Here is a 12264-nt window from a genome sequence, read left to right on the forward strand (position 1 = left end):
TGTGGCCATAACCAAATCTCTGGGATTGGTAGGGTCAAGTTGTATGAACTTTAGCTAGTACACATGAAAATAATTAAAGGTAATTAAACCATAATGGATACTTAAATCTCAGGTTTTTTTTTTTTTTTTTTTTTTACAGAAATCTGAAAAAATTGTGCTTAGTCTATGATTGTTCCAGAAAAGAAAATGCTAAGTAGTCTCAGATAACAGACTGAGATTTCTTAGGTTACTAGTACACTGTTGCAGTTACTTGAGAAAATAATTTGTTAAGGAGTGTAGTTTGTGATAGAATTCAACTTGTAAGATTTCAGGTTGTTAAAACTTACTTAGTGTGTTTTAATGTAAGCATTGAGAGCCAGTGTATGAAATGTACCTGTGCAGAAAGTTTGGACTGGTGTATCTCTGAATGTTGGTTATGTACAACCACTTATTGTTTTAGTAGTTCAGAATTTGGGAAATCAAGTGATTCTCAAATTGAGTTTAAGTAGACAGATAACATTATCCTGGATGTTCTGATAAGGTTAGTGTACATATGTTTGTGGTGCTAATTAAGAATCATATTTCATCAGTTTGTAAGACCATTGATTTGTAGTGTGATTCTACTAGTATTAGTAAAAGGATATGGGGTGGCCACAATAAAACAAGTAAACCTGTTTTCTGATTGAAAATTCATAGTCTGGAAGAGTCCATCTCATGTAAATGGATTGCATAATTTCTGTATTTATAGTAGAAAGATCAAGTTCCCTTTTTTGACTTCCCCTAACCATTTTTTGATACTTTGAATAGCTTATGGAAGTGACTGGGAAAAATCAGGATGAATGCATAGTGGCCCTACATGACTGTAATGGAGACATGAACAAGGCTATTAATATATTGCTGGAAGGTAATTCAGACACGGTAAGTATTATTGATTTGCAATGCTGAGATTTGTCTTCAGTTTCATATTGCATCTTCAGCTTCATCTTGGATGGGGTGGGAGTGAAGGGATTATGAATGCCATACTGTATTTGGGTATTCAACTACCAAGCCACATAGCTAGCCCTTTTTTAGTCTTTTAAATTTTGAGAGAAGGTCTCGCTAAATTGCTGACGCTGGCTTTGAACTTTGATCCTCCTGCCTCAGCCTCCTGAGCTGCTGGGGTGTGCCAATGTGCCTGGCCTTGTGTGGTGTCTTCTGTGAAGTTACAGAATGCAAAGATGTGGAACAGAACTTAGTGATCTACTCTATCTGTAAACAGCTTCCAAAATCGTTTGGGCCTGTGGATATTTTCACCACCTGAAAAACTTCTCTTGGTTCCCCAATGCTCATATTTCATCTCCATTTTTACCTTTTATTACTACTTGTATCTCTAGTTTCACAGAAAACCAGAATTTGTTGATATATCTCTTTGCTTATGTGGGAGTGTTTTATGGGCATATTCTGACAACAGTTCAACACACACACACACACACACACACACACACACCCCCCACATTCACACAGACAATAAGGAAAAAAAAAACTTTCTGGTAGTGGAGATTCAACCCAGGGGTGCTCTATTACTAAACCATACCCCCAACCCTTTTTATTTTTAATTTTTGTGGTGCTGGGGATTGAACCCAGGGCCTTGTGCTTCTGAGGCAAACACTCTATCAACTGAGCTATATCTCCAGCCCCCTTTTTATTTTTTGTAAGACACGGTCTCACTAAGTTGCCCAGGCTGGTCTCAAACTTGTGATCCTCTATCTCAGCCTCCTGCCTCAACCTCCTGAGTTGCCCAGTAAGTTGTTTTTTTTTTTTTTTTTTTTTTGGTTTGGTTTTTTTGGGGGAAACCTTAAAGTTTGGCAAATGTGTGGGCACACCACACTAGCACTCCTTTCTTTGATTTTAGGAAGGATGCAGGTTAAGCCACACCAGGCTGTTGTTAGCCCTGATCTCTTGATTTCTGTGTATAAATTGCATAGTATTTCATTTGTATTTTTAAATTGAGGAAAATAAGAGCAGATTAAAACAATAATGTTTTACCTAAAAGAGGATATTAAGATGTTGTGTCAAAAAGTCCCTTTCTTGGGGCTGGGGATGTTGCCTTTTGGCAGAGTGCTTGTTTAGCATGTGTGAGGTCTTGGGTTTGATCCTCAGCACTGCCACATATACACAGGAAAAAGTGCCATTCTTGTCAGTTTTCAGGTTTAATCATGTTTCTTTTTTAAAGGACCGGCCCTAATTGGGAGGTAGTATAAAAATGAAATACTATGAAAAATCAGAAACGGAAATGATTGTTTTTAGTTGATGTGTAACGAGCAGAATGGATTTAAGTATAAAAATTAGCTAATTTGGGAGATATATATATATATATATCACATCACTATTTGAGTGTAGCAGTAGCTGGGGGGAGACTCCAGGCAGGAGAATACTGGTTCACATGATAAACCCCTAAATATATGAATTTTTTGGGAAAACATGTTAATGATAAATTCAAATTTTGAACAGTTTTTGTTCACTGACCCGTAGGGATGTAATTCCTAGGTTTTGTAAAATATGGGGACTATGTTTACCTCATTGCTAATGTAAGCTGCATAGTGATTTAGTTATTTTAAAAATGCACTGAAGAGCATTACTCTCCTTTATATTAAAAAAAAAAAAAGAAGCAGCACTATGAGTAAACAAAACACTTCCAAATCATTAACTGGAGAGGCTCTTTTCCTTTTATAGTAGAGAAATATGCCCAGATATTGTTTGTTTTGCCATTACTTTAGATCCTGTAGATTTCATTCCATTTCTGTATTAGGGGAATTTTTACTTTTTATTTTCTTTGTCAATATTGATATTGAGGATTAAACATAGGGCCTCACATTTGCTAGGCAAGTGCTTTACCACAGAGTTAACATCCCTAGTCTGAATTTAAAATTTTTGAATGTCCAATTCTCTCTTGTATTGAAGTTTTTTTTTTTTTTTTTCCTGTACTGGGGATTGAACTCAGGGCCTATGTGCTTGTGAGGCAAGCACTCTACCAGCTGAGCTATCTCCCCAGCCCGTGTATTGAGGTTTTGTGTGTGTATGTGTGCACATGCATGATTCTAGAGATCAGATCCAGGGCCTTGTGGGTGCCATGCAAAACTCTGCCACTGAGCCAAGTTCCCATCCCTGTTGTATTTGGAACTGAACCCGAAGGACATGGTTCTTGGCTATGTATCAGAAAGTAGTATTGATGTGAGATTTCCCCTCCTAAACAAAAGTTTCTTTAGCACTCTTGAACACAAAAATGTTTTTTTCAATGATCAGAAAATGGCAAATTAGGGCCTGAACGTAGTCAGAAAAGAGTACTCTTGTTTGGAGGTGACTGAGCTATGAGGAAAGTGCTTTTGAAACCTGGTTTGCTTAGAATATATTCTGTGGGACTTATTTTCACTCCTTGTTGCCTTGTTTCTCACCTGGTTGCTGTCCACAGCTGCCCTAGCTATCCAGCTGTAATGACTGTCTTTCCATTGAGTGGGGTGCGGCTAATTGGAGGGGATAGTGATGTAAACACTGTAGGGTTGCTAGGAATAAGAGTATTTCTTAAGCCATGAAAGCAAACAAATCTTGTTTTATTGGTTAATCTTATTTTGTAACAGTCTTCTAAAACAAAATTTTTCTTTGAAAAGGTGGTAAGTAGAATGACCACAATAGTTTGAAGTATGAATTTTTCTCATGTCAGACTAGTTTTGAGAAAGAAAAATATGATCACAATTAGTAAACTATCAGTCTGTTGAATTAGTGTTCTTAATAAGATGTGTTGGTAGCTGTTGGCAAAGCTGAAGGAGTGGGAAAATAATTTTGAACAATTTGGCTTTGAAATCTGTATCCAGGAGGACATTTCATCCTCTTAAAATTTCTGCAGACACATTCTATAATTAGAAAAATACAGATGGCAGAAGTTCTTCTGAAAAGTTTTTTTTTTTTTTTTTTTTGTAGTTGTAGATGGACAGCATGCTTTTATTTTATGTTTATTTTTATGTGGTGTTGAGGATTGAACCCAGTGCCTCACATGTGCTAGGCATCGCTCCACCACTGAGCTACAGCCCCAACCCTGGAAACCTTTTATAAAATGATATGGTTTATTTTGAAAGCCCGTGTACATTTTTTTTTTTTTTTTTTTGGTTGAGGGGAGCAATGCATGTGTACTGGCAATTGAACCCAGTGGTGCTTTACCACTGAGCCACATCCCCAGCCCTTTTTTTTTTTTTTTTTTTTTGAAACAGGGTCTCACTAAGTTGTTTAGAGCCTTGCTCAGGTGTTCAGGCTGTCTTGGAACTTGCGCTCCTCCTGCCTCAGCCTCCTCATAATTACTGGGATTACAGGTTTGCACCACCACACTAGACTTAGTTTTTTATTTTTATGTTGAGACACAGACTTGTTAAGTTACTGAGGGTCTCTCTAAGTTACTAAGGCTGGCCTTGAACATACGATCCTCCTGCTTCAACCTCCCAAGTCTCTGGTATTAAGGGCATGTGCTACTGTTGTTAGCTGTGTACATGTTGTAGAAGGCAGTTGTGGAAAATGTGATGATTTCTTTAGCATTTACAGTAGTATTAGACAAAATGCCTCCTTTAAGTCTCCTTTCCCCAATTCTCCCCACCAAAAGAGATTTTGTTAGTCTATGTAAAGTTTATAAGACAAGACGTGCTTGAGGCAAGTATCTTTGTGGAATAAAATGGAGTAAGATGTTTTTCTCTTTCTCAAATGTTTTACATAGAAAGCTGGCCCCTCTGTAATGATGGAATACCTTTTGGTCTGACTTTATAAAAATGTACACCACACATTATGCTAATTCTGTTAAGTATATTTTTTCCAGAATATCTGAAGTTTACTTTTTGTCTTGCTAACCCATAAGAACAGATTTTTTTCTTGTACAGTTGTCTAGTTCAATTATATATATTAGCAAACATAATAAATTGCATTTGTGAGCTGGGGTTGTAGCTTAGTGGTAGAGTGCTTGCCTAGCATGTGTGAGGCACTGGGTTTGATTCACAGCACCACATAAAAATAAATAAATTTTGTGTCCATCTACAACTAAAAATATTTTTTTAAAAAATGGCATTTGTATACAATGGAATTATTTTCCTTATAATAAATAGCTTTTTTGTTTTCTGTAATTGGAATAGCAGTGCAGAAAGGTGAAAAGGTTAAGTCAAATATAACATACACACACATACACAGGATTGTTTTTTAACTAAAAATATAATTCTATTTCATATGCTCTTTGCTGATAGCTTGCTTTACTTATATCAAGGGCTTTTAACTGTGTATATCTGTGTAACTGTGTATGCTCCATTTATGGATGTACTGAATAGTTTGCTAAATTAGATGTTGTGGGACAAATCCCCTCCTACCACCATTCTGTTGCCCATCATCTCTACATAAATATCTGTATAATTATTAGATTATTTTCTTTGAATAAAGTCCTAGAAGTAGAATTGCTGATTCAAAAATGTATACAAGTTAAAATTTGGATATTATTGCCAGGTAGCAATAGGAATGCTACAATAGAGGCATGCTCACACGGCATGCTCACACTGTACACAAATAGATGATTGGTCCACCTTTGCTTTCATGTGTCAGCATTTTTTTTTTTTTTGGTACCAGGGATTGGACCCAGGGATGCTTAACCACTGAGCTGCATCCCCAGTATTTTGAGACAGGGTCCCACTAAGTTGCATATGGCTTTGCTAAGTTGTTGAGGCTGGCTTTGAACTTGGAATCTTCATGCCTTAGCCTTTTGAACCCCTGGGATTATAGGCATGTGCTACTATGCCTGGCTTAAACGCCTGTATCTTTAATCTTTATTAAAGCTTAGAGGTAGAAAATTACTTACTTAAATTGTTTTTTTTTTTTAAATTTTTACATCCAATTATATTTCATAATGTTAAATGATAAGTTTAATCTAGTGGTTAAATATATGATCAGGTAGAAGTATGTAAAGGACCAAAAATTTATTTAAAAAAATAAGTATTTTGAAGCAGGCTTTTAGTATTTTGAAAATATACAGCCATATCACTTGACTTTTAGTTTTCTAGTGGTTATGTTTATTTTGATATACAATATTACTAGATTGTTTCCCCCCCCCTTAAAACTTTTAAAAAGATTAAAATAGTTATTACTCTTATTTTGGGTTTGAATTATTCAAATTCTTTGTGATATGACTGCATGACCAATATGATCCTACAATATGTACAATCAGAAAAATGAGAAATTATACCCCATTTATGTGTGATCTATCAAAATGTATAAATGCATCCTACTGTTCTATACAATTAATTAGAACAAGTAAAAAAATTATTTAAAAAAAGGTAGGTTATGAAGAAGCAAGCAGAAACTAATAGGTTAAAATAGGGATTTTCCTTTAATAAACACTGCTCTTATGTTCATGAACGTTGTATCTTATTCTTAGCAATTTCTTTATACTTGTGTGTATATGATTAGATTTGGCATTATCATTAGGGAAGTTTGGGAAAGGGGGTTTATATAAGTTGTTTAATTCCTCGTTAGAACAATTGCTTCAGGTTGAAATTTTGGATGCTTATGTTAAAAAAACAACAACCAAACCAAAACCAACCCAAAATTTTATTCGTCCGGTGTTAAATTTTTTTAGATGATTTCTTTGGATAATTGCAAAGACAATGATATATTCTTAGTATTTCACATAATTTTGTAGTCTTTGAATTAATCTGTGTATTAGTATGGTTAAGGCGTACTCCTGAGTTAAGTGGGGTGGCATATAGTAAGAGCTTGGGGAAATAACATTTACTGTATCCCAAGCCAGCTGAAGAAAGGACCCTGTGGTGGAAAAATCTATAGTATATTGTCGTGTCAGTTAATACCTATAAGAATTTGTGCGCTATGTAGTAATAGTGTTTCGTAAAACATTTGTTGTGTTTCTGATCAGGAAGTTAGAACCATATGGAAAATAATGAAATGATAGGCAAATGACTGGAAGTTGTGGGTAGTTAGGTTTGAAAGATTTATCCATGCACCCTGGATAATTGTACACACTTTGAATGACAACTCTTTATAAGGACTCTTCTTTTTGATAGACTTCATGGGAGACTGTAGGGGGGAAGAAAAAGAATTTTGGAAAGGAAAGTTCAGAAAACAAAGAGAATAGAGAGAAGAGAATTGAAAGAGAAGCAAGTCGTGGACGGGTAAACAACATTCGGAAAGGAAGAGGTGGTAATCGTGGCAGAGACTGTAAGTATAGTCTTTTCTCCTCAACTTTTTTCAGAATTTTTATATATTCTGAAATAAATGAAAGAATAAATCCAAAGAATGCTCATAAATCTACTTTCTAAGTGTAAAATTTCATCCAATAGTTAAGACTAGTAATGTGCTGCAACAGAGTAGTTCATTAGAACCTGCCAAGCATTTTCCTATCAGCCCTGACGTGGGCTGTTGTTAGTTAATTATACTTGTGCCTTAAGACTGAATAAATGTCATGAATAAAGTGCATTCTCTAATTTAAAAACATGTTGGAGGTGTTGATTCACTGATTATTGAAGCTATTTTTTCTTCCCCATTTACAGATAGGCCAGGGTTAGATCAGGAGATAAATAGAATAGGCAGGATTTTCTTAATACTTTTCATTAGATCCAGATTTTGGCACTAGGTACCCTAAACAGCCCTTGAAACTTGCTCACTCATTTATTTCACTGATATTTATTAAGTACTTGTTATGTAGTAGATAATTTTATAACCACATACCAATGAATAAAACATTTAAAAATTTTGCACTCCTAATACTTATGTTTTAGTGAAGGTAGAGTGACATGTAGCAATTAGAAGTAAAATATTTTATATAACATTCTGACAGATGCTGGAGATTGAGCCTAGGGCCTTGTTTTTGTTTTTTTGTTTTTTTGTTTTTTTGTTTTCCCGCAGTACTTGGGATTGAACTCGGCCTTGTGCTTGTGAGGCAAGCACTCTACCAGCTGAGCTATCTCCCCAGCCCAAACCAAGGGCCTTGTGCCTGCTAAGCTTGAAGCCTTCCACTGAGGTACATCCCCAGGTCTTTTTTTTTTTTATTTTTTTTTTTAATATTCTGTTTTAGTTGTAGGTGGACACAATATCTTTATTTTTATGTGGTGCTGAGGATCAAATCCAGGGCCTTACACCTGCTAGGCAAGCACTGTACCTCTGAGCCACAACCCCCGCCCAAATCCCCAGGTCTTATTATAGTATTTTAACAGGTGAAGATTATGGGAAAGTTTATGGCAAATGTAAATGTATTGCAAGAAGGTCTCACTGAGACCTTATGTGAGTTATGCCTTGAAGAGAGGTGAGGTGACCAGGGTATGCCAGTATCTCCCATCAGAATTTCTGTATTACATAGATTCATTAATGATAATATAGATGAGGAAAAGAAGAGATTATGTTTTGACACCATCTGGATAGTTCAAGTTTTCCAAGGACACAGTATTTCCGTGGTATTGCTATTTTGCAATTTTGTGCCTTTCTGCGCTTTGAGCTTAACTAATGAGCAAATTCTTTGGTATATATTACATAGTTGTATAATGAAGGTGACTTATTGAAGAAAACTTAATTTCATGAGTAGTCAAGTCCATATAGAAGAAAGAAAAATGCAACTATTTGAATTTCTTTGCACATTTCATGTGTGTGTGTGTGTGTGTGTGTGTGTGTGTGAATTTCACATGTGTTGCCCTTTGGTCTTTAATTCCACCTTTTGTTTTTCTAGTTTTCTGAACTCATCTTTAATTTTTATTTTGTTTCTTAGACTTTTTTCATTCAGTCCTTGCTTTAATAGGTGTTTTGGTAAGGTTATGTATAAAAGGTTTGGAAACAAAAAGTAGATTTTTCTGTTGTTCTTTCTTCCTTAGTTAGAGGTGAAGAGAATGGAATTGATTCTAATCAAGGGGACAAACCTTCAGACCGGGGCAAACGAGCCCGTAGTAAAGGTAAGTCTGAATGAGCGGGAAGGAAATGCATGGCAATGGAGGGAAGAAGGCAGGCTTTATCTTTATTTGGCTCTAGGAGGGATGACTGTGTACTCTGAAAGAATGTTTGGTCTTCTAAAGTCTTAAGATGCATTTACTGATGCCTACGAATGAACTGTTTGACTTGTGTAGTTTTGGGAAAACCTATTGGTTACTTTCAGATGAACTCAAACTCCCTTTTATGAATAATTTAAAACTAGAAATTCTGACCAAAAGTCATATTGGATTTTTTTTTGTCAAGTTGGATTTTTTTTTTTTTTTTTGTGGTGCTGGGGATCGAATGCAGGGTATTGTGCTTGCAAGGCATTGCAAGGCAAGCACTGTACCAACTGAGCTATCTCCCCAGCCCCTGTCATGTTGGATTTTAATACTAGGTGATACTGCTTAAAAGTTTTTAAACTTTGATACCTCTACAGTATTTGATGATTAAATCAAGCTAATTAACTTTTCATGATGACAAATAAAATTTTTTTGTGGTGATGCATTTGAAACTTAATTATTTTGGAATATATAATACGTTATTATTGATTAAAGCCACGCTATTGCTCAGTCTATCTCCAAACTTATTCCTCCTGTGTAGCTGAAACTTTGACCAGGAGCTTCCTTTATCCCATCCTTCAGTTACCATAATTTTACTCTCTACTTCTATTAATTTAACATTATTATTGTTGTTATTGTTGTTATTTTAAATTTAACATTATTTATTTATTTATATTTTTGGATTTGGGGATTGAACCGAGGGCTTCAGACATGCTAGGCACTGTACCACTGAGCTACATCCTCAGGCCTTTTTATTTTTTTGGTAGTGGGGATTGAACCCAGGGGTGCTATATACTGAGCCACATTCTCAGGCCCTTATATTTTTTAAGATAGGGGTTGCCAAGTTTCTCAAGGTGCCTTTGAATTTGTGATCATCTTGCCTCAGCCTCCCTAGTAACTGGGATTACAGGTGCCACCATGCCTGGCATGTATCTTTTTTTTTTTTTTTTGAAATTTATTATTTTGTTTTTGAGTTTTAGGTGTCTGTATGTATATACATTCTGGATGTTAATCTCTTATTAGATACATGATTTGCAAATACTTTCTCCCATTCCATGGGTTATCTGTTGATAGTGTGTTTTGATTCATTCATTTCTAGTTTCCATAAACTCTAAAGTGTCTTTTGTTGTTATTCTTGTCTATGTATTTGGTGTCATATCCAAGAAATTATTGCTAAATCCATTATTGTGATGCATTTGATCTGTGTTTTCCACTAAGAGTTTTGTAGTTTTAGCTTTTAATCTTGGGTCTTTGATCTTCTCTTGTTTGCTTGCTCTCTTGTTTGCTGCCATTGTCATTACTCAGTGTCAGAAACAATGTTTAGAAACACAATCAACTTACTTTGCAGGTTCCTTTTTCTGGTTTTCATTTCATTTTATAGTAGTGGTTTATGATGTTATGTTGTGTCATGCTAGTTTTTTTTGTGTGTGTGTTTCTAGGGTTGTACCCGGGGTACTTTGCCACTGAACTACATCACCAGCCCTTTTTATTTTTTGAGACAGGGTACTGCTAAATTGCTAAGGGTGGCATCAAGCTTGTGATCCTTCTTGCCTTAGCTTCCTGAGTCACTTGGATTACAGGTGTGCACCACCATGCCTGGCTCACTAGATGGTTTTTCCCATGTTCAGCAGTCACATATCACAAATATTATGCATACAGAACTAAATTTTTTTCTTACTTTTGAACTTTCTAACTTGGGTAGGTGATCATGTCACCATGGAACCAGCACATTGGATGTCATGGGTGGGAATGTTAATGCTAGAAGAAACAACAATGATACTGTTTATGTGGTGAATATAGGATAAAGTTGATGAAGACATAATTAGTAAAGCATATTTTTGTTTGAAAGGATTTGGACGTGGCAGAGGGAGAGGAATTGGAAGGTTCTCAGCCCAAAGCATGGGGTAAGTCACCTTCATCCTATTTTTGTAGTTATTTTCTTCCCTTGTTGTTACTATAGTTTCCCTTCCTCTGTGTCGTCCCCAGAGTTTTACATAACAAGTAAAATAGATCAAATGAAATTGTTTCAAGAAAAAAAATGAAGTTTTTCAATGGGCATTAGAGCAGGGTTTCTAGTCTTGGCACTATCGACTTTTGGATTGAAAAATACTTTACTGAGGTAGTGGAGTGTGCTGAAAATTATAGAATGTTTAGCACCCTTCTTCTCTCCTTATTTGATGCCAGTAGCATGCGTTCTAAAGTGTGACAGTCAGAATATAGACACTGCCAGATGTTCCTGGTTTGTGTGTCTTATGTGTGTACATAATCTACCCTAGTTGAAAACCACTACAGAGTTGGTAAATCCAACAGTTCTCCTTCATTGATAAGTACCTGTAATGATTACTCATATGCAAGTGGTACTTTTGTCCTAAATTATGATAGTAAAGAAGAACCTACTAAGTAGGTGCTATAATTAGTAGTTTATAATTTGTCATTGTGTTTGGGTTTTCTTTTTTTGGTTCTGGGGATTGAACCCTGGGGGCCTTTATCACAGAGTTACATCTCTAACCCTTTTTTTTTTTTTTTTTGAGACATGGTCTCGCTAAGTTGCTTAGGACCCCTCTAAGTTGCTGAGGCCTGGAACTTGTAATCCTCTTCCTTCAGCCTCCCAAGTCACTGGAATTACATCATGTCCAACTCTGATTGGCTTTTCTTTTCCCTCATTTTGCCTTGAAAACCTAAGCTTATACTGCAGATATATATATATACATATATATATATACATATATATATATGTATATATATATATATATATATATTTTTAAGTTGTTTTAAAAAATCTTAGGGTGGGCTGAGGGTATAGCTCAGTGGTAGGACGGACACTTGTATAGCATGTGCAGTGCCCTAGGTTTGATCCTCAGTACTGCAAAACAGAACAAAAACTTAGGGTAAGCCAGGTACTGTGGAGTCTGAGCAGGCAAGAGGACAGCAAATTAGCCAGGGCAACTTAATGAGACCCTCTCTCAAAATAAAGTGCTCTGGGAATGAGTGCAGTGATAAGTGCCCCTGGGTTCAATCTCCAGTACTATAAGGAGAAAACAAAACAAAATCTTAGGCTAGCCTTATGGTAAAACTTGATGAAGGAAGGGAGTAGTTCTAGGAAGGGCCCTTTGTTTCTCCATAGCTTTCAGGTGGTACTCTTGGTCAGTTCCTTCTCAGTACCTAATGTCATCCTGTTTTCTCCTGAGCAACTTAAGGAAAAAAGGAGGGATGAAAATACATAGTTAAAACTGACAAGAGCACTAAAATATCCAAGCCT

General features: G+C 35.9%; 1 protein-coding gene across 7 annotated transcripts in view; it reads left to right on the forward strand.

Annotated features, from left to right (window-relative positions):
• Window positions 1-12264, forward strand: part of Ubap2 (ubiquitin associated protein 2) — a 112796-nt gene that overhangs the window by 48370 nt on the left and 52162 nt on the right. For all 7 annotated transcript variants that reach the window (XM_047525218.1, XM_047525219.1, XM_047525225.1 and 4 more), the window contains 4 exons: window positions 787-897; window positions 7053-7206; window positions 8850-8927; window positions 10855-10909. In XM_047525218.1, coding sequence (XP_047381174.1) covers window positions 787-897; window positions 7053-7206; window positions 8850-8927; window positions 10855-10909 — 398 coding nt within the window. The remainder of the gene's footprint in view (window positions 1-786; window positions 898-7052; window positions 7207-8849; window positions 8928-10854; window positions 10910-12264) is intronic.

Source organism: Sciurus carolinensis, chromosome 14, assembly GCF_902686445.1.
Source record: "Sciurus carolinensis chromosome 14, mSciCar1.2, whole genome shotgun sequence".
NCBI classification, from domain to species: Eukaryota; Metazoa; Chordata; class Mammalia; order Rodentia; family Sciuridae; genus Sciurus; species Sciurus carolinensis.